Below are 22,748 nucleotides of genomic sequence, written 5' to 3' on the forward strand. Positions count from 1 at the left end.
TTTGGACCGTCACAACACAAGCCCAGACTGCCTTCCAGGGTGCCGGACTCCCCTTGCAGGAGGGGGCAGACCCATCCCAGGGCGTGCGGGGTTGGGGGCGGGGGGCGTGCAGCTAATGCAAGCGGTTAAATCCTGGTCGTTCCTATTACGAGCACCCGTGAAGCCCGGCAAAATTTGACACCAGCCTTCATTTGAGCCCACGTTGTCAGTGACTTACTGAACAGCTGAGCAGAGGGACAGATTAAAGAGCCAAAGTTATTTGTACTCAACTCTTCTTTTTCTTCCCCAATTTCTTGCTGATGGAAGAGCGTGAGGAAGGCAGGCCAAGTAGCTCCGAACAGGCAGAAAACCAGAAAGAGTAACAGATGTATTATTTTGCCTTGAACCCAGGGTCTGGCTCTGAGCTCAATGATGTGTGTCTTTGGGGGCTCTTTTGCAGGGGTCATCCAGGGAGGAGCCCTGTCGAGCATTTGCACTCAGATCTTGGCAATGGTCAATCAGGAACAAAGTAAAGTCCTGTGGATTCCAGCCTGTCCACTGTAGAAGAAGGCCATGCTGGGGGTGGCTGTGGCTTGGCTGCCCACGCGCACGCCTGGCCCGGCTCCTGCTCAGTGGTTGCAAAGTACACGTCTATCTGTATATAAGCACGCAAGGGAAGGATCCACGCACACGGACTCCAGAAACACCTCCTCTGTAGACCGAGGGCCACAGGGGACCGGGATCTGGGCCCCAGACCGAAGACTGTGTTCCTCTCACACATGTGCTTTAAGACAAAGTAAAAAACACAGAAGACTTTTGATAGAGGGGTTCAACACCACCCTTACCTTAGCCAGCCGATCAGAGATGCTGCAGAGAACCTTTCAGATCACAAGTTTACAAGCCTTTTCTAAGTATTGGTTGTTTATGTTTACTTGAACGGCCCCGTGCTGTCGGTGCCCAGCCCTGCCCCCCACCCCGTCACCCTCCCGTTTTGTTTTGGTGTTGCATTTTGTTCCTGCTTTCAGCAAAATGACTCTGGAACCTCGGCAGTGGCCACGTTGCTCTGGAAGGTTCTCGTCGGTGGGACCAGAGCTTCGACAAACTTCCTGCTTCTCAGCGGCACCTCTCCTGGCAGGTCATGGTGACTGCAGGGGCTCAGACGTGGTGGCCACAGGACCAGTGCCTTTGTGGGGCTGAGGCACCAGCGGCTGTGTTCTCCCTTCCTGCACCAGGAAGGCCATTTTGGCGTCTCGCAAGCTTGTCGCTCAGGCTTTCTGTCCCCCCTTCCGTGTCCTCTCATTTCTACTCTGTCTGCGATCGTTACGTCTGCCTTCTCCCTGGGCCATCTGGGCTCCCTGGGCTCGCCGCCACACTGTGGTTCTGGGCGGGGTGTAAACCGAGGGCTGGCACATGCCACTGGGTCTTCTTTAGGTTCTGTAAATAATGACCGCTTTATCAGTGCAATTTTTGCAGGGTAATTCTTAAACTCCATAGGCTGGGGCAGGTACATCACCTCTCTCTGATAGGAAGACACTCATGTCTCAGACTTGGAACCGAGAGCTCTTAGATGAAGCATAACGAGGAGTGTCCTCGCTTTCAGACATGTAGAGAGAAGCTGGGGATCCTCTTAGTCCCGGTGACAGCACTCCCGGCAGAAATAGGACCCCATGAGGGCGTCTTTGGGGTTTTTGTTTTTGGGTTCTTGTTTTGTTTTGTTTTTTTGCACTTCTGATGCTGGATGTCTCTGGCTGAAGATTTGATGTGGTTCCTCCTTAAACTGTGCGTCCTATTAATAATAGGTACTGTACTGGGCTCCGTGTAAGCGACACTGGGGTAGGACCTATATTTTAATACTGTTCTTAACATTTCATTTTGCTAGCAAGAAATCTTTGATTTCATTTTATTCTTTGTAATTCTAGACACTAGATTGTAGTTTAGCCAAACTGACATTTTTAAAAAAGGGATCTATTTTCTTGCACAGTTGTTCAAAGAGACACGTGTCAGTCCTCCGTGCTGCCCTTGGTCTCACAGGTACGCGCCTTCTTCTAGCTCAGACAAGTAGGACAGACGGTGGGCTGAGGCCCTCCTCAGGGCCCGAAGGCTGTTCCTGCAAGCGGCAGCCCGAGCGGGACTGTGACGGTACAGTGTGCACAGGTACTGTTCTGACAGACTGGGATTTTCTGTACTAAAACCTTACTTTGTATCAAAAGTTAAACAGACTTTAGTACAATAAATAAAGGTCAATTTCTGTAACTGGTTGTCATGGAGATAGCAGTCTTTTGATTTTCCATCAGTTCCCCACCCCTCGCCTCTCTTGTATTCCTAAATGTGTGAGATGGCTTTCCTCCCCTCTGTAGCAGGTAGCTGCAACTGGCTGACGTGAGATGTCCTTTCCAGCCTCATGATCCCCTGGAGCCCCTTTCCCCTGCTGCATTAGCACCTCTGACTCTAACCTCCCCTCCTAACCTCCCCTGTGTCTGTCTGTCCCCTCCATCCATCCAGCATAGTGTGGATGGTGGTGGCAGCCAGGCAGCTGATTTATGTAAGGTCCAAATCCTGCCCACGGGTGCTTATATTCAGAGTTGCAAAGAGCAAAAGGGATTTGAAGGACACAGGGATCCCCTGATGTTCTCGACCAGAGACTTGTCTGCAAGGGGGTGAGTCCCAGGTTGGACTCCCCGAGTGAAGAAGGCCTTGCCTGGCACGGCGGCTACATTGTGATACCAAGTGTCACTCTCTACAATTCCAGGGTGGAAGGAAGCCTGGACTGGGAAGAGCCCTCTTCCTCTGCTCTTTTTGCCTAGAGGTGGTGGTGGGGGGGGGCATTGTGTTCTGGAAAAGCCCCGTGCTGCTTCGGTGACCTGGCCAATGCAGGCACATTTGGGGTTGGTGCCTCCTTAGTCCTTTCTGGCTGAGTAAGGGTGCATTGTGCACCTGTGGCCTTGGCCTCACCTGTGGCCATGGGAGTTAGAGTGCTCTGTGGGACTGTGGTGGTGTGTGGGCTGGTGCAGCTGGCTGGGGCCCAGGGCACATTCCTCTTGCCCACATGTGCCTGGCCATGGGGCTGCCCACATCTCCTCAACAGCCCAGGGGCAGTGCTGACCCAAGGGGGGCAGCTGCTGCAGGGACTTTGTCGCCCACTGGGCAAATGGGAATAGTCAGCTACTTGTTTAAGGAATGGTTCTTTTCAAGAGCCCAGTGAGGCCAAAACCTTAACGACCTGCACATGTGGCTTTTTGAGTGACCATTTCTTCTTGGGGATTTTTCTGTAGTTTCCAAATTGTCTATAGGGAATGTGGTTTTCGGTTATAATTACGAGGGGGAAAAAACACTGTCTCTTAAAAATGGAGGCCAGCTAAGTTGCTGAGATCACAAATGCTCCACTGAGGGAATTACGCTCGTCTCCAAGGCTTGCCAAGACTGGGGAAGCAGGGAGGGGTGCACAGGCAGGTAGGTCTCGGCCCCAAGTTGGTGTCTGTCTTGTGCAGGCTCAGATCCTTCTGGAAAAGCAGAGGGAACTTTTGGTTCCAGCCACGATGCCTCGGACAGATAGCACTGGTGGCCTCAGCACCTGGCCTTTGAAGGCCGTGCAGACTAGATCATCTCTAAGGCCCCTTCCCATACTGACATTTGGGATGGGGTGGCGAATGGGACTCTAGCAGAACCCCTGCTCTGGGGAGCCTTTTCGGAAGCTGGAGGAGCCCCTGGGCACCTCATGCGCAGGAGTGGAAACCAAAGGGCCGGGACTAGGAGCCAAGCACTGGCCCAGAGTCTCCGGCCTGTTCTTGGCCAGAACAAAGGTGCTGGGGCAAGAAGAGAGCTGCACTGCTGCCCGCCCTGGATGGACGGAGTAGAGCACCACCTGGGTCAGATACCCAGGCCGGACAGAAATGCAAGCAACTGCAGGGCTACCCCCGAGCCGGCATATGCTCACAGGGAGCCTGCGGCCTCCATGGTCTCACAGGGAGCAGGGCTGTGAGGCTGTATCTGCCTCGGCTTGTACCTTCCTGAGTATGGTTTCTGCCCTCTGATGGCTCTCCCCTAAGTTCTCTTTGCTAGTATATGAATATATATATTCATCATATATCATATATGATCATATCTATGTTATTATATAATATGTACTGTGTCAATTATATATGTAATTTTAACTGTGAAATGTGTCCTACATACAGAAAAGCATGTACAATGTGACTGTACATTTTAAACAGTCATAAAGTGGGCAGCGTATCCGTCCCTTGGAGGACCTCTTATGCCCAACGTGGTCAAATTCTCTACCTTTCCACCAGAGTGAATACTGCGCTGATTTGTGGTTCAGTAATTGCCTCGCTTTCTAGTTTTTAACCCCAGTGGAGATACTGTGAAACAGTAGAGCATTGAGTTTTGACAACACCTGGCATCAAGCACAAACTGAGCTGCGTGGGGAGAGAACAGTATGGCCACTATTAGGGGTAGTCGGCCAGAAACAGCGGCGCGATCTCTGGGTCCAGGTGGACCTTAGTGTCCTGGGGGATTTACCAGAGCCCCTTCTGAGGAAGTCTGCAAGCGAGGACTGGAATGGGTCCTGGGGGTATTGGGGCCTCCACACACCACGTCCTCACTGTCTGGTGGAAACGTGGCCAGAGGGCTTGGGCTGCTGTTTTCTGTGGGCAGGCTGATCACCGCCGTCCACTGGACTCTTCTGGAAAGTCAGAGACGCCATCTGTGGGATGGAAGGCTGGTCTGGAGGGCAGGATGCTTGGCAGCTCACGTCAAAAGAAGCTGAGTGGAAATGAGAATGTGCACCAGGGCCTCTGGATGTTCTTCCCTTAGCTCAGCCAGCGAAGATAGGCACTTGTGTGAATAGCCCTTCATGTCTCTGTCTTGAGGCCCTGCCCCAAGCAGCCTCCTTATCCGTGAAGTCTGGTCGTGCTCACGCCTCTCCTCTGCTCTCCTGAGCATTTCCTAGGGATTTTCACCATTTCTTTGGCTCTCCTCTCTGTTGATGGATCGCTGCCCCTTTGCCACTTGTGGGGGGGGGGGTGTCAGTTCATGATGGGAATTCTTTCTCCCTAGGAGGGTGACTCGGTTTACCTTCTTATGACACTGTATTCTAGAAAAGTCCTGGATTAAAAAAAACTAACAGTCTGTATGCACCAGCGTCTACGGATTGCTACCCTCAGGTCGGGAGGCTGGGGAGGGAGTGCGTTGGTGCTGAGAGCCCAGATAATAAGGCCTGCGTCTGCCAACAGCTGCCATGGGGGCTTCTTCCCTCTTCTCGGAGCTTCGGTTGTTCGTGTGTCGGACATGCTGGCCTGGGTCCCTCCATTTCTGATCTGTCAGCATCATTTTGTCATTTCGCCATTCTTTCATGGAGATCCCCTCAACATTTCCTTTCAGTCCCTTCTAGGGAGTTCTCACCTTTGAGATCATATCTTTAATTTCCAAGAACTCTATTTTCTGAATGACCATCTTTGTGTCATTCTGTGTTTGTCTCATGGGTATGATGTTTTATCTGAAGATAGTTTTTTTCCTTTATCCTTTCTCGTAAATCTAATTTCTTCATTTCCCGCCCCCACCTTTTGTCTTGGTCTCAGAGGGTTGGACCTCTGGTGTCTCAGGTTCCCCGGAGGAGTCCTTCGGGCCCTGACTAGAAGGGTTGGCCTGGCAGCACGTGCACAGCCATCGTGGGGGAAAGGCTGGCACTCTACAGTCAGCATTCAATATGGCGGCAGCACTCAGCCACTTCATTTGTTTTCAGTGTGGCACCAATCCTCTGGTCTGTCCAGAAAGTTCTCTTACACTCTCCAAGGTGAAAACTTCCCTGACATCTGCCGAGTTGAGGGAAATGTAGGAGCCCCAAAACTTGCGTCTCTTTTGGTCTTCCTGAATTCATTTAAGCCCTCCTTTCCACCCTGAGTTCTAGAAGGAACGATGCCCCAGTTCCTTCCATTCAAAGATTCCTTGCTTTCTCAAGTTGTTTTAGGATTCAGCATGCTCAGCTCAGCTACATAACTCCTGTTCACGTTCTAAACTGATTTTGTGGTGGCTGTTCCTCTGCTCTCCCCAGGTTTCCAGATTTTTCTCTTTTTAAAAGAAATCCTTTTCCAGGACGCCTGGGTGGCTCAGTTGGTTGGACGACTGCCTTCGGCTCAGGTCATGATCCCGGAGTCCCAGGATCGAGTCCCACATCAGGCTCCCAGCTCCATGGGGAGTCTGCTTCTCTCTCTGACCTTCTCCTCACTCATGCTCTGTCTCACTGTCTCTCTCTCTCTCAAATAAATAAATAAAATCTTAAAAAAAAATCCTTTTCCAATATTTATTTTGCCTTAATGAGGGTTTGATAAAGGAACAAAATTAAGCTTATGTATCATTCTGTTGTGGTTTTTGTTTTTTTGTTTTTTATCCCAGAATTAAGGCTCACACCTTTTCATGTCCTTTGCTTTATTTTTACTCTCACTGGGGGCTTGGAAGGACCTAAAACGCATACTCATTCCTTCAGTGGCCATGCCCTCTGCCAGTTGGTGTGTTCATCAGACCTCTACCAGAGAGGCAAGGCCAGTAGAAACCAGTATGATATGTGTTGAACTTCAGAAATCCGTTTCAAGCAATGGGCTTCTATGAGTGGGAGTACTGGCTACTGGGCATAAGGTCCACAGGGCTGGGAGTTCCGCCCAAAGGTCCCGGGGCAGGTGGGGCTTCCTGGCATGGACCAACAGAGGGAAGAGTGGTCAGGTGGAACTCCACAGAGAGCTGAAGCTGGGTCCACACATGCAGTTTCTTCCCTTTTTTTCCAGTGAGGTTTCGTCTGTCCAGGCCTTTCCAGGCTTCTGCTTCTAAGGTCTTTCGGCTGATTGAATCAGGCTCACCCACATTATCAAGGATACTCCCCTGCTCTTAATGTCAGCTGATTAGGGGCTTTCATGGACACGGGAAATACCTTCACATCAATGCCTTGTGTTTGAGTAACTGGGCAAGTTGTGACATTTAAAAAAAAATCACTGGGGCATTTTTTTAAAAAGAATTCCAGAAGCACCACTGGGTATTCAACACATACACAGGGTATGTTTTTTTTTTTTCTTAACTTTTAAAAAATACATATTTGACAGAGATCACAAGTAGGCAGAGGCGGGCAGAGAAAGAAGGGGAAGCAGGCTCCCTCCTAAGCGGAGAGCCCGATGAGGGGCTCGATCTCAGGACCCTGGGATCATAAAGCCGAAGGCAGAGGCTTTAACCCACTGAGCCACCCAGGCACCCCTCACAGGGGCATTTGCCAGTCATTTACTTAACCAGTTCCCCACAAATGGGCATTTGGATTAAGTTTGTTGTTGTTTATAGACTTTTTAAAAATAAGCTTAAATTTAACTTTATCTTCAAAGTAGAGTTTGTACTTCCCAGATAAATACACTCAGGTTTTAGGCAGTTGCAGGCAATTCCCTATGACCTTTTCTTACACTGTGTTACCTTTGGGATAAAAGCAGACTTTTGGTTATTTGGGAGTTGCTCTCTATCGATGCCACCCTTGCTGGGGATGTGAACCATCTAAGATACTTAATGCGTGCCTGAGTCGACGGAAAATGGACAGAGGTTCTGAGAACTAAGTGACTGTGAGGATGTAAAGGGCCTGGCAGGACCCCCAGAGCCCACCTGCAGATGGGAGGGCTCTGTAGCACGGGGCTGGCGTCTGGTGTCCATCCAAGAATATGTACTGATAAAAAAGAAGAGAATCAGAAGGTCCTCCGAGTTCAGCAACGGTGCATGCTAGTGTTCGTTCTCTATGAAAATAAGAATAACTCTAAAATTGCACAGTATTGCTGGAAATGTCTCTTTTTTGACAAACGGCTTAAATTTTAAGATTATCTGCTAATACTTAGAATGAAGGTAATGTACGTTTCACTTTGGCATTTGACAAGTTGACCTTTCTGTTGAAGTACAATAACTTGTTTTTATATTTCCGTGTTTGAAACCCATTATTTTTGATAACATTTTATAATTTCTAAATAAGTCCCTTTCTAAGAAATCAGTGTATTTTTTAAAATTACATTTTTAATGGCATTCTAAACAATCTGTATATGTTACAGAGGCTAGGCTAAGCCAGTCATTCTCCAAGAGGCTGCTGCTTGAGGTCATCTTCATTTGCAAGGAATATAGTTATTTAAAACCAAAAATCTCAGAGTTGAATCTGAAAGGTGTGTGTCCAAGAAAGCAGGTTCCTTATTTCAGGTCAAAGCCCAGGTAATTTGCCTTTAAGAACGCAGGGAAGGAGCCAATCAAAATGCCTACAGATGCAAAAGAACATGGAGGGACCCAACAGAACTTCTCTGGGTCTTGTGTGGGCTGCTCACTTGTTTCCCCAATAGTCCAAGGAGGAGGGCCCAGGTGCCGGGGTGGACAGGAACATGTTGGCCTCCCTGCCATAGTGGTGCTTTATTCTGTGATGGCGGGCTCGGGTTCCCATGCTGCGGCATAGAGGGCTCCTGTGATACTCTTGACAATGGTGGTCTTCACAGGAGGTCAGGGGTTACTGCTTACCATCAAGCTACTTTACCAGCAGAAGTGGAAGCAGCAACCACTCTGCCCCAGGAGGGGAGCTCAGGACAGACGACTGCAATCCAAGTGGTGTCCATAGGCATGTGTGCCCCTGGTACACTGTGGCGTGCTTGGATTTGCGGATACTTGCCAGCGCCGATCATGTTCAGAGAGGTCGCAAGCCTTCGTGGTGTCTGTCCTTAAGAAGGAACTGACCGAGTTGTCGATCTGGTCATTTACAGCTCTGCCCCACACCCTGACTGGGTCGGCATGCAGCCCTGGGTTGGATCCTTGTGTTGGCTGTCATCACGAGGTCGTTCAAGGCCTCAGGAAAGGAGCTAGCTGAGCAAGTTAAGAAATGTCTGAACGTGCCCAGACAACAGCAGCCAGCACTGTTGGTGGGTATCAAGATCAGTGTTGGGAATGCAGCCCCCAAGGGGCAGTGGACACCCAGCCTTCCCTGCTGCAGTAGCAGAGGGTAAGAAGGCCCACAGGTGGTTCCGTCAGGTACCCGAGAGGGGTTAAACTCTCAACCGAAAGATTTTCTGATGTCCCCATAGCAGCCAGTTGGTGATAAGAGCACACACCTTCACGTGCTGGGTTCAATGCTCTCGAAAGGACGCCAGGAACTTTCCTAGAAAAGGCACCGGTCACAGTGCTCAGGCTTGTTACTACATTAGCTTGCCAGGATGATCCAACATGTGGACTCCGACGCTGAAGACATCCTCCAGGGACACTCAGTGCCTCAAGCGCGTTCAGGTAGTCAGATAGGAAAACCGGGCTATGAGGGGGAAACCCAGGGATGAAAAGCAGGAGGCCCGCAGTTGGGGAGGGGTGTGTCCCCTTGTAAGCCGGTCCCTCCGAGGGCCGGCCGGAAAGGGCTTCTTGGACTCCTTGCTGTGGGTTTCCCCACTGCAGGCCTCCTGACCCCCTAGGACACAGGACGGTCCATGGCAGGAAACAACACATCAGTGCTGAGGTGGGCAGGGGCCGTAAAGGATTCCAGGATTTCAGCGGGTGGGACAGAAAGGACCCCCTTGATTTAGAAGACCTCTCTGGAAGGATGTGATGATCAGAGCTTCCTGGAGGTTTTTGTTTGCTTTAAATGTAGAAAAGATCTAAAAATGTCTATTTTTATACATGAGAAGTCTCATTTGAGGGTCATTCCACTCCTCACCCCAGGAAGGGGACATATTTTCATCAGTTTGTGGCTTCGAGAGGCAGATAGCAGCTAAACAAATGTGACATCTCCCTCCACACCATCCCGAAGGAGCACGCACCAAGTGTTCTGTTTCCTGCTTTTCCCCACAGAACCCAAAGCACCAGTGTGGCCTGTTGCTCTCTAAGGCACCCGCCGGTGTGGCAGCAAATGGGGCTGTTCCACTTGGGACCGGAAATGCAGCGTGCCCTCAGACAGGTAGCCTCGGGGCAGGCAAAGAGAAGCCGATGGGAAGTGCGCACAAGGTTCACATCCCGCCACACAGAGCCTGTTTCCCTGACAGAGAAGGCTCTGCTAAGATGCCACACAGCCCCCTGGGGAAAGGCCAGAGGTGATAGAGGTTTGGGGTGAAGGAGAAGTGTGTAAAAGGGGCGAGCCCTGAGACTGTATTAGCTACCACCGTGTCCCAGGGCGTCTGGCTGACTCAGTGGGTTAAGCTACCACCGTGTCCTGTTTCTCTTAGGCAGTTGAGAGCAGGGATGGTTTAAAAAGAAAGACAAACATTCACAGTGTTTTGTGTCAAGCCAGACTGGAGGCTCTACTTTGGGCCCACACTTTCGAATGGGGGTGCTAGGAGAAGGCTCAGCCCCTGCTTTGGGGTTTATGGGTAGCGGTTTCTGTGCTTGAAAGAGCCCTGGGTACCCCGGGGTCCTAGCGGGTGGAGGTTTTCTGCTGGAATTCAACAAGTGAGAGTGGCCGTCTTGCCTCACCCCCTCGATCCTTGCAGAATGTCCTGCGTCCCGGGTGTCGGCTCGGACCTTGAAACATCAACGGAGGAACTTGGAGAAAGGGACACCAACTGTTGTTCTTGGGTCCCAGGAAGGGAGAGAGCTGTGATGCTGTCCAGGGAGGAAAATGGTGGGGCACTTCCCACTGGGCACGAGCGTGGAGGTTGGTGGCCCTCTAGCAAGGGTGGGGTGCTGCTTTTAGGGTGTGCTGTGGATCGTGACCTGACCTGAAAGAAGAAAAGGCGGGTCACGTGCCGTGTGTGCCTCCACGGGAACACCTACTTTGTGCCACGCATCCTGTCAGCTGCCTTTCCTAGGCTCTGGACTCGACCTTTTTTTCAGGGTTAAAATTCGTTTTTAACGGTCAGGATTTGATTGTAGCATCCTTTTATTCAAATTAAAATTAAACTAATTTTTAGGAGGTTGGCTTAATTTACCACATGTTTAATGAGAAGAGGGTGATATCCCGTCATTTTAATACAACAGGACATACTTTGCTCTATTGAGCCAGACACGCAAAACTTAACATTGTGTACTTGGGAAGCGTGTAGTTTAATTTTTCTTAGTTTAGAATATTAAACTCTAGTTGACAAATTAAGCCATCTTTTTCTTGCAAATAATAATGTAGACACACAGCAAAACACTGCAAATGGTGTTCAGCAGGGCACGAATGGAAAAGTTCGATTCCACAGTCTTTGACATTGGGAGAGGTCTGGCTGGTATCAACTTAACTGTGATTGCACTTAGCATCAGTAACAATTGTGGAAATAAATACAGGCCACTCAGATGAGAACAAGCAAGAGCTACTTCCAGCTAGCCATAGCAAGGGAGTCAGCCCCCATCGCTTGCCTTTGGCAGAGACCCAGAGGCAGGCTGGAGCGTGGGAAGGCTGTGCGGTGGAGGAGGAAGGGCTTCAGGTGTGCGCTGATCAGTCTGTTGGTCCCAGGAAGCTGGAGGCAGGCTAACTAGCAGTGGGGCATCCTGCATGATTGGTTCGGGGTGCATATTGGGCCTTCTCTAATTGGTTTCACTAAGCTAGACGCTAGAGCAAAAATTATAGACACTGGCCGGCAGGTATCGATCAAATCTTAGTCATTTGGGGCCAACTGTTATAGGGGTTTTTTGGCTTCCTGGGCTGGTGGCTACAGATTATGTGTCCAAGCCCTGCTTTTATAAATGGCCTGGCTGTTGTCCGTGGGTATATTCAATCTCGTAATGAAATCACCAGCTATTCCGATGAGATGGTGTGACATGAGGACGCAGCATCGGCACCTGGGATGCGTTCGTACCCAAAATGTTTCACCTGGACCTCATCAAGTCATTAAATTCAGCTGCTCAGGTTATAGAACGTTTAGGGAATGGAGAGATAATCAGGCAAATCTCTGAGGAGGAGGCTTCTACAAGGCAATCACCTGGTCTCTTCAATGGCCAGCTCTAAAGTGTGTGTGGTGGGGGCAGTAGATGGATAGAAGGGACCGATTTAAATTAAAGGTGTCTTAAGAGACATATAACCAGCTCTAAGGAAAAATAAAGGTGTCTTAAGAGACCTATAACCAACTCTAAGGAAAAAAGTTGTAAGAGACATTTGAGAAACACTTGGGATCTGAATATGGATTCAGAATGAAATTCCGCGAGGGAACGGGGCGAGATGTGAGCGTGCTGGGGGCAGCAACGCAATCTTGACTCTTCAGAGGCACAGATCTGCGTGTGCAGTGTCCTTTCCTTCAAAGGGGTGCGGCAGGGTCAAGGTGAGGCAGCATGACCACAGGTTCGAGTGTTAGACCGAGAGATTGAATTGTGGGTTTTCGTCACCGAAAAGCAGACTTCTCTGTTCGGACTTCTTACCCTAATGCTTGGGAAAGAGTTATTTTGACCGACCCTTAGCCCCTCTTCCTCTAAATAACCACCATCGCAGTGCGTGCCCACACCAGCAGAAGACAGACTCGTGAATTCTCCCCTTACATTTCTGCCTAAATAAAATCACAACCTCGTGGCTTGATTCTCCCCACCAATACCGTGGAGCCTCTTCGACATCAAACCCTGGGGCTCTGCCTTGTTCTTATGACTGCATGCGAAGGATTTATGGGATGAATGGACCATTATTTATTTAATGTAGACCTTTTTTACAAAAATAGTTTTTCTGCTGTTAAAAGCAGTATCTAATTCTACTGTTAAAGAGCTAAGGAGGCATGAAAGGAAACCAGACGTGTTGCCTGCCCGAAGACACATAGCCAAAAGAGAGAACCAGCCGTTGAAGCCGAGTTCATGTTTCTAGAGCCCTGCACACAGCTCATAAAACCAGTGCTGCTTCTAGCATCCTCCTTTTGGGACTCATTGGTCCTTGGCCTCTCAGAGACTGATCTGTCACATGGTATATAATTTCGGAGCATTTGCTTAAGGGTCAAAATTCCTCAGCTGATTTGTATCTAGCAATGAATGGGCCACTTTAAACACTTGTCTTTGATTTTTAGTATCCTTTTTTATAAGTGGGGTTGCTCCTTCCTCACGACCAATATGGTAATGTCTTCAAAGGATGAGGAGCTGGCAGGGACCACTGCCTGGAAAGCCACACACCTCTGTCACTGCCATCCATTGAAAATGTTTCCCACACAGTGCGCGACTAACTCAAGTTTCCCGTGAGCGTGTCTGGTAGAGTCATCTGTCTGTACGTACCCTAGCTGTAAGGGAGCCCAAGAAAGCAAATGTGGGTTTTTAGCCTAGGGAGGCAGGACCCCCTAATGTGAGGGATTTCCCAAATGGAGGGAGGCTATTCAAAAGGTGCTGGGCAGCTTCAAGCAACAAAGGTACTCCGTGAACCTGAATACCTTAAGATAAACGTGGTGCCTTCATAACATAGAATACCGTGCAGCCATTTCAGAAGCCTATTTTGCAGGACATTTGATAGCCAGGAAAAATGCTCAGAATAGGTTTTATGAAAAAATGAGCAATACCATACATCGAGGATGGTGTCATTATTTTTGAAAGGATAGGCAAAAGCCTTGTGAAGTGGGTGCCTGTTGGGGTCCTCCGAGAAGCAGGTGCCAACATGGGATTAGACATACAAGAGGTTTATTGGGGCAAACGCCTGTGAAGGATAAACGGGGAGGGAGTTTGGCGTGCAGAGAAGCCTTCGGCTGGACGCAGGGAGAGCTGACACCTGTGCAGGGAGAGAGGGAAGGAAGGACAGAGGAAGCACCTCAAACTGCAGTGCAATTCTGAGAAAATCTCCACCGGACCAAAGGCCGTGAGCACATGCCGCATTTGGAAGGTGCTAGAAGAGCCTTGCATTTATTTGGCAGGAGTGGCCCTGCCGGCACGACTACCTCTGCTGTGCTCAGTCACGGCCAGGTCACAGCCCAGGGGCAGAGTAGCCTTGGTGGGGTGGGGGGGGGCAGTTGCCGAAAGCAATCAGTCTGGGGAGAGCTCTGCCCCCAGAGGAGTCTCCTGAAGGAGACTGGGTGATAATGTCTTCATTGATGAAATGAGAGGTGGCTTCTGAGCTGGGCTCTTTGCACACAAGAATGTAAGCAAACGATGGTCATGAAAACTGCCCCAGTGACTTGTTTGCTGCTCCTTGGAATCCCTCGTTACTGGGAAGTGCCACGCAGGTGCACAACGTACGTCAAGTACAAATATGTAGACCGCGAGTCCTCTTGTAGCCGGGATTTGGGTGGCGAGGCCAGCGCTGCCAGCCGTGGGGCCAGAGCCCACGTGGCCCCCTTGCACCAGCCGAGGAAGCCCCCGAGAAGGGACCCTCTAGGCTCCCCTGTAGAGCAGCAGCTTCTCCGCTTCCCATCACAGCTTTATCACCCAAGGGGCTCTTCTCCTCTATTTGCCACTTGTTCAGATTCAGTTTGTAACTGGGTTTCCCTGAAATTTTGCCTTCAAAGAGGATGAGGAGGTCGCCGAAAACACTGGGGCTATTTTCTTTCCTACCATCCTACGGTTTTGAGTTCCAAGTTCGGGTGCTTTAGAAAAGTGAGGGTTGGTCCTCTGGAAACCCAGCCCATTTATGTGGAGAACTTAATTTTTATGACTCTGATTGTAATTAGCTCAGATTTCAAACCCTCATACATGCTGAGGGTTTCGTCCTGTTGGGTGTTTTCCACAGTCCCCACATTTAGGTTCTGTGCATTATGAAGATCCCTAGGTAAGTCAGGGACCCTTTAGAAAAAGCCAGATCCTAAACCATCAGTACTTAAAGAAAAATGGAGACAAGATAGCCCCAGCCTCATCAGTTAGGAATAAGGACACAGAGACTTGGCCAAGCTCTCAGAGCCCTTCAGGTGCTCCTTCTGTTTTAAAGGCGTGGACTCCCTGCTCCCCGATATTAGTGTCACTGCAGGGTTAGGAGCCTCTAGAGGCTAGGGGCCGCCTCTCATCCTTTGTCAACACTTGTACCCCAGGACAGAAAGAAGTGTGAGAGAGGGAGGATCCTTGGTAAGGGTGGGTGAGTCTGGTTTCCAGGCGTCGAATGAGAGATTCTCAACTAGTTGTGCAGCTCAACTGTGGGCAGCGGGAGGAGGGAGGAGCTATGGTGTCCTGAGAAAGCTGGAATAGATAACAGTAGCGGTAACAGCTTCATGGGCCTTACTATGTGCCATCCTTCCCTAAGTGCTTCCTGTATATTAACTTGCAGCATTATTTGGTGGGTACTATTATTCCCATTTACAGATGGGGAAACTGAGGCACAGAGAAGTTGAGAAACTCACAGATCGTACAGCTAATCAGAGTCTGTGCCCTTAATGCCTTTCCTAGAATGCCTGCCAGGCAATTGAGAAGGTGTCCATCCCCATCCCAGACTTGGGTGACTGGCCCAGGCCTGGGAGGGGGACCCGTGTCCACAGAAGAAGGTGGGTGCACTGATCCAATAAGGCACAGAGCTTTGCTAGGGGAAAGGGGAGCCAGAGGAAAGAGGAACCCACATGGGATGTGGAGCCTGTCCTCCAACTCAGTCAGACCTGAGGAGCACCATGGGCTCTGAAGTTAGACTTAGCTGTAGGACATCCTTAGGGCAAGGACAGCTGCCTTTCTAGCCTCCTTATGCCCTACACAGAGGGCATGTGAGCGCTCGAGGCAGTGTCTGTGCTGGTTGGTTTAGGCCGTGGCTGGAAGCTTGAGACAGCCAGGCTTGCCAATGTCCACTTGAATATAAACGCAGGACCAGCGACAGGTATGGGACCGTTGATGACACCGTGACTCTATGGCCTAGTAATTGTGGCTTCATCTGCGGATGGAGGGAGACATCTGGTCAGTTAGGACAAGGACACCAGTATTTAAAATGTCATCTCACAGGAGGTTCCTCAGTTCTGGGAACTCCCCAAACGTGGTGCCTTCTTCCCTCCTACCTCTCCATTCCCCATGCCGTCGAGGTAGGAATGGGAGGCCATCTATTTCCAGAGTAGACCCTGTTGACTGGAAGAGATTCCTTTTAAAGGCATCATTAAAAAAAAAAAAAACATTTTCAAGAAAATGTTTTTTAGACTTTAACTAGAAGGTGTAAGAACCTATTTAGCAAGAGCAACTCCATCTTGGTTAAAAGCCATTTTGTTGTTTGTGCAGTAAAACTTAAACTGACTCTGCTCCCCTCCCCCCAGAGAAACTTACTTAGAAGCCTATGTCTGGGAAACCAGTAAAATATGGTCAGCTACCCAATGTTCATAGCAGCAATGGCCACGGTCACCAAACTGTGGAAAGAACCAAGATGGCCTTCAACAGATGAATGGATAAGGAAGATGTGGTCCATATGCACTATGGAGTATTATGCCTCCATCAGAAAGGACGAATACCCAACTTTTGTAGCAACATGGATGGGACTGGAAGAGATGATGCTGAGTGAAAGAAGTCAAGCAGAGAGAGTCAATTATCATATGGTTTCACTTATTTGTGGAGCATAACAAATAGCATGGAGGACAAGGGGAGATGGAGAGGAGAAGGGAGCTGAGGGAAATTGGAAGGGGAGGTGAACCATGAGAGACTATAGACTCTGAAAAACAACCTGAAGGTTTTGATGGGGCGGGGGTGGGAGGTTGGGGGAACCAGGTGGTGGGCATTAGGGAGGGCACATATTGCATGGAGCACTGGGTGTGGTGCAAAAACAATGAATACTGTTACGCTGAAAATATATATATATATTAATTAATTAATTAATTAAAAAAATATAGTCAGCTAGTTCCTACTAACAGAGCCCAGAATACAAGGCCAGGTTGGCCAGTTCCTGATAATAGGGCCCAGAATATAAGGACGAATCGGGCCAGGTGGAGACATCCAATCAGTAAGAAACACACATACTTTTTCCCTAACCACCAAAGAATGTTAACCCCACCGTTTGGGTGCCAACCTTGAGCACCAATTCTGACCAGAGTAATAGGTTAGGTCAAACAGCTACTATAGGGTAAATTGTAATTCAATTGGCCACCTGCGTGTGACCTAACATGACTACAATCTCATTGGCCACCTATATGTGGCCACACTTTTGCTCTATAAAAGGTAGCCTGTAAGATGGGGAGGGGTCGCCCTCTTCAGAGGTGGCCCTGACCGATCAGTCAGTCAATTCTTGAGCCTGTAAGCTGGGGGTGATCCCTCTCTTCAGAGATGGCCCTGACGGGTCGGTCTGACTTCTAATGCTTAGTATAGAATAGAGCTTTGCATAACTTTCACCTTGTTTCAGTCTCGTTCCCCTGACCGATCAGTCTGATTTCTAACACTTGGCATAAAATAAAGCTTTAAATAACTTTCACTTTGTCTCTGTCTCGTTTCGTTTAATAAGGGACCTAATAGAAGGGACTTTCTAGAAATAAAGACCTATAGGTGTTGCCTGGTGGACTAAGAAGTGTTTTTTAAACGTTTTCTGAACCCATCTGCAATCTTCAAGCATCCTGCTCCTTCTCTGTGTAGACAGGAGCCTGAGTTAGGATCTTTGCTTGGGGAAGATCTCCTGAGAAGCACCCCTTAGCTGTCTGTGTATACATGAACTGAATGGACAGTCTGGCCTTGTGGGGATAAGTTCTGAAAACAAATCCCCCAGCTCCCAGGGACCGGTGACTGAGTGTGCATTCCTCTGGAGAGGCAGCTTCCCTTGGAATACTGCCCAGCCCTAGTGTGCACAGCTGTGGGCCACTGCAAAGAAACGACTGCCGGGGAGGTTTTGTCATGGTGAAGAACTGGGTTGGCCCCATGGGACAGAGCAACTGAGTGTCTGCAGAATCACAGCCCCAGCTGGCGACATCAGTGGGGGATCTGAACCATCAAGAACACCATCCTATTCGTGGGCAAGCACCATCCTCACTGTCTGGGGTCAGCCGCCAGCCCCAACACTGCATAGGAGCAGCAGAAACAATGGCAGCAAAATAGTACGGTGGGTTCCTGATGCTTGCCTCACGGGGCCAGGGAAACAGACGGGATGGCCTCCAGGGAGTCTCAGGCAGCATAAGGAGCCCCTAAGACAGGTCCTAGACTGCCTGCTGCCCTATTCATCTAGAAGGCGGAAAGTCAGGAGGAAGTCTACATGAAAATGCCTCACAATGTGCTGTCACCTTGACCCCTAGAGCAGGCCAAGTGCTGGCACAGGGGTAAGACACAAGCAGGCAGATTCCCTGAGTCCCTGCGCCACCCTTTGAAGACGTTGCACACTTCAGCCTCCGGCAGACTCCGAGGTTGAATCCAAAGACATTTAAGGGGGACGTGATGCCTGGCTTCACATAGCTGAAGGACTATCAGAACCAGGCCCAAGGATGACACACGTTCCTAGAGGGAGGTTGTGGCTCAGTCTGGGGAAGAACTTTCTGGCTATTGCCTCTGACTCCTGTGTGATGAGGCTCTGAGATGCCAGGCAGGGTGAGGAGTGTCTTGTAGACTGTCTGGGCACAGATCCTGCCTGCCTCACCCCAGTCCCATTTCTGGCTGGGATTGCTTGTCTCAGGTCCCTGCCTACACACACAACTAGTGTGGGGAAATCCCAGAGGACAGCAGACCCCTCCCCAGATGTCCCTGCATGACTCTTTGTGGGCGGGCAGCCCCTCAGCCTGCACGTGGAGCTCTCCCACCAGCTGTCTGAGCTGCTCAGCCCCCAGGAGAGGACTGCTTCCAACAGAGAAGACCTAGGAGGAGGCCGAGTTCACATTCTCTCCAAACTGACTCTTAGCAATGTATCCGTCTTGGGAGGAGGTTGAGAACACAGCCTAGGATTGCTGATTCACACCTACTTGTTCAAAATGACAACTAACACGACTTCTTCATGAAGCCTTAGTGACACTCATCAGAACTAGAACAAACAGTAGCACAAGGGGCTGTCGGGGCCATCCCACCCAAGGCTGCCTTCTTGAGAGACTCAGAATGGCCACCGCTATCCTGGCTTCCTTCGAAAGCCTGACTAGACTGCTCATAACCTGGCTTAGGGCATGTGTATTGAGTAAGCCACTGGAGTTTTCTTCCTTGTACGAAGCATTAAGGTTATTTTCTGAGTACAGAAATCTCCTCAAAGTGCTGAGATTTTTCTTTTTTTCAAGCCAAGGGAGTCTGCATTAAGAGGGTACTGCCTCCGCCGAATCACCGTGACCTTGGCCAGAGCCACCCAAGTTCTTTGAGTCTCAGTTTTCCCATCTGTAAAGATAGGACTGGGGGAAAGGGATCATGGAAGAGCCCCCTAGGAGAGCAGTCAGCCTCCTGAGGAGTCCTTGACCATGTGGAGTTTGGAGAGGAGTCTATTACCAAGCTGACTCAGGATGTCCACCCTTTGGATAAGGCAGCTGAACTTGATGAGATAGTGGCCATGCCTCTTGGCCTGGACTAGGATGCGTTGAACTGGGGTTATAGGGAAAGTTGCTCAGAGGTTGACTGGGTCTCAGAGTGTGGTCTGACCAAGCAGAGGAGGGTCTGACTGGGACACTAGAGCCTTCCTCTAGTGTCCCTTATACTTGGCTCCTGAGCAGGAGAGCAGGGCTGGCACCCCATTGCCTCCCCCCCCCCCCCCAGGCCTTTCTGCAGTAGGGGCCAGGCCTTCCGGCCCCACTGGCTCATTTTCTCCTAAGGGTGGGCTGAATGAGAGTCTGATTATGAATCCTATACTTTATGATTTAGACAAAGTTTTCCAAAAACAAAACACTTCCCTGCCTAGGTTATACTGACCAGCAAAAAATTAGTTCTGACCCAGGACGTGTTTTGAGTCAAACATGTTCCTTTGAACTTATAGCTTCAATTTTTCATTCTTTTCAACACTGGATTTTTAAGTCACAGAGAAATAGGGGCTTATGGTGGGCATTCAGACAGCACAGAGGAATATCGCGTGAGGAAGGAAAGTCCCCCTTTGCTCCCAGAGGCTTTCAGCACATTCCTCTCCCCGTGTGCTCTAAGGGTTTGACGGACACCTGCCCCAGTCTCTCTCTCTCATGCATGGAGTCTCCTTATGCACACGTGAAGTCTTACTCTTATGTATTGTATCCCTTGCTCTTTAAAAACAACAACAACTAAGTTTATGCGAACTCACTGCGGTAAGAGAGAACACTTGGACGATCTTAGCAGTGTCCCAGAAAAGGAAAGTAGGAAGTTATCGGAGATTGTGAAGTTTGGGATCTAGGCTCAAGCGTTTTAAGGCAGACGGGAAACCAATCAAGACTGGCAAAAGTTTCATGATATTATAGCTTAGGATGGGTAACAGCGAGGAGAGAGTCTTTAAGCGATTCTTTTTTAAAAAAAAAAAAAGATATTTATTTTGGAGAGAGAAAGAGTGCAGGGGGAGGGGAAGGGCAGAGGGAGAGGAAGAGAGAATCCTCAAGCAGAACCCCGCTGAGCAGGAAGCAGATGCTGGGCTCGATCCCAGGACCCCGAGATCATGACCTGAGCGGAAATCAAGAGTCAGACATGTAACCGACGGAGCCACCCAGGTGCCCCTGAATGGTGCACAGTTTAAAGTTGTGATTAAAACTGACTTGACTTTTTTTTTTTTTTTAACTTTATTCATCTTTCAAACTAGTAAAATAAGACGACAACAAAAACCCCTTTTGTTGTTGTGAAGGGTTCAAACAATAAAAGACCTCTGATTAAAAAAAAAAAAAAAAAAACGATACATGCCTCTGGTATAGAAAAAAGAAAGAATTATTATTTCATGGATTATTTTTTTGGTGACATTCCCATTCCATGTCCTAAAGCACTGTCTGGTATTTTTACTATACCTTTTTCAGCTCCCCTCTCTGCTACCTCCTTGGAATGAATGTTCCAGTCCAGTCCACAGCCTCCAGCTCTCACCTCCGGGAGCCTGGAGCCCGAGGTACGCTCTCCCTGCTTGGAGCGCCTTGCCCTGTATGCTCTTCTGGGGCCACCTCACCCTTTATTATCTCTGTGATAGGTTCCACTCTGTTTGAACTTTTCTATAGCATTGTTATGGTTACTTTTTTAAAGGTTAGGATCTCTATATCATAGTTAAAAAATGTAGGAACAATACCTCATTTGTATAGAGATTCTTGAACCTTGAGTTATCCAAAATGGCAAAAGAAAAAAAAAAACGTATTACAGCAATGAAAACAGATGTTCCAGAACCCATGCACTGATGCTGAGGACACTGCATGAAAAAAACCAAACCCTTCCAGGCACTTGGGGCATATTTTGGTTCTTAGTGTAGATACGTTTTATTATTAGTGTTTTTCAACTGCCAGGATATTAGGCTCTGGTTTGGAGAGGATTATTTGGGGCAGATATACTAAGCCTGACACGAGGACATTGAACAGAAAAATGACTAAAGGAGAAAGAGCAGTCCAGGTGACCTGGTCTAGCATGACTGGTGGGGGCTCCTGTCACTTCTCCAAGCAAGGATGCCTTTCTGATGTCTCATGTGAGGGTGTGCTGGTGGGGAAAGCAGGACGGGGCAGTGGCACTCTGGAGCCCTGTTGGTCAGTGAGCACGCTTGACTGACACTCTTTGTTCTAACCATGAATTCATGATAATTTAGGGCTTACGATGCACCAGATCCCTATGTGTATTATTTGTATCCTCACAGTGACCTAGAAAAAGTCTTACTCTCATTCAATAAATGAGGAAGCCCAGGATGGAAATAGAAATAACTTGGCCCTCGATGATCTGACTAGGAAGTGCTAAAGCTGGGATTTGAAGCTATGGGGGGGGGCTCATCTGCTTTACACATAGACAGGTATGTGTACCAGCACTGTACTTTGCAAGAAGAAGAAACAGCAAAGATGCCTCCTTCCTGAAACAGGGAGTGGGGGTTTTTGGGGTTTGTGGTGGGCTCCCTTGTGTCTGGTAGGCTCCCATTTAGGACCTAGCCGAGGCAGAGGCCTGAGGGACCCTGCGCTCAGGCAGTGTAGTGACAATCGCAGACCTCGTAGCCCAGTCCATCGCGGGGAGCTGTGGGGAGATAAGGGGAGAACGTGGTTTTAATCTCAGGAGCTTTTAGTTCAGCTGTGGAAACAAAGGACTCAAAACAAGGAGGACGGATTCCTTGGCTATTTATTTGATACTCCTTTTGTTTGGTTTGTTTCCCGACGTCTGTCCTGTCTCCACACCCCAGCGGGCCATCCGGGTACCAGGATCCAAGGAGGTCAGACAAGGGCAACCTCCTTTTGTCAGGCAGAGGCAGCGGTACGGGGCAGCTCGGCTAGGCTTCCCAGCAAAAGTGTGTTTGAAATAGGCCTTGACCTATGGGAAGGGCTCAGGTAGAGCACAGAAGTGAGGGGCGGTCCCTGGCGACTCTCAGAAACTGGGTTCCCTCCGGTCGGTGTCTGAGATAGCCTGTCTTCATGATGGGCTGGGTGGACCCAGTTGTTGGTTACCCCTGAAATCCCCATCACATCGTAAATGAAGAGATCCAGCTCAATCCCAGTGGATGGTAGAGATGTGATTAGAGACGTCTGCCTTGTCGGGTCCCACCCTCTCTGGCTCCTAAGTGGACCTTTCTTTCAGGTGCCATCCATTGCTTTATTCATTGAATGGCTGCTTGTGCCGGGCACAGGGGAACAAAGGTGAATAAGACATGGTCCCTGTCCCAGGAGCTCACAGTCTTGTGGGGAGACAGGCGTGCCAGCCGTGCCTGAGCACCGTGGTAGAGCTCTGTCGAGACAGGCTCCCTGCCCTCTTGCCTTCTCCCTGGGAGGAGCATTTTCCATGTGGTGCCCCTTGCTGGGTGTCCAATGCTTTGTCCCTTTCCTCTGCTGAGCGTTGGGGCGGGGGATGAGGGGGGGTGGGGGGTGGGGGGTGGTTGTTCCAATTCTGGGATTTTCCTGCTGTCCTGTTTATGCTGGCCATGGGGCAAGGACCCAAGGGCCAAGGTGGCTTGTATGGTCAGGATCCCTCAGTGCGTCTGGGAA

The 22,748-nt window shown here is 49.5% G+C and overlaps 1 protein-coding gene across 4 annotated transcripts in view; it reads left to right on the forward strand.

Annotated features, from left to right (window-relative positions):
- DLG5 (discs large MAGUK scaffold protein 5) overlaps window positions 1–2,232 on the forward strand; it is a 117,185-nt gene extending 114,953 nt beyond the window's left edge. For all 4 annotated transcript variants that reach the window (XM_059169790.1, XM_059169791.1, XM_059169792.1 and 1 more), the window contains one exon: window positions 440–2,232. In XM_059169790.1, the coding sequence (XP_059025773.1) occupies window positions 440–543 (104 nt within the window). In that variant the 3' untranslated portion in view covers window positions 544–2,232. The remainder of the gene's footprint in view (window positions 1–439) is intronic.
- The last annotated feature ends 20,516 nt before the right edge of the window (window positions 2,233–22,748 follow it).

Source organism: Mustela lutreola, chromosome 4, assembly GCF_030435805.1.
Source record: "Mustela lutreola isolate mMusLut2 chromosome 4, mMusLut2.pri, whole genome shotgun sequence".
In the NCBI taxonomy this organism is placed as follows: Eukaryota; Metazoa; Chordata; class Mammalia; order Carnivora; family Mustelidae; genus Mustela; species Mustela lutreola.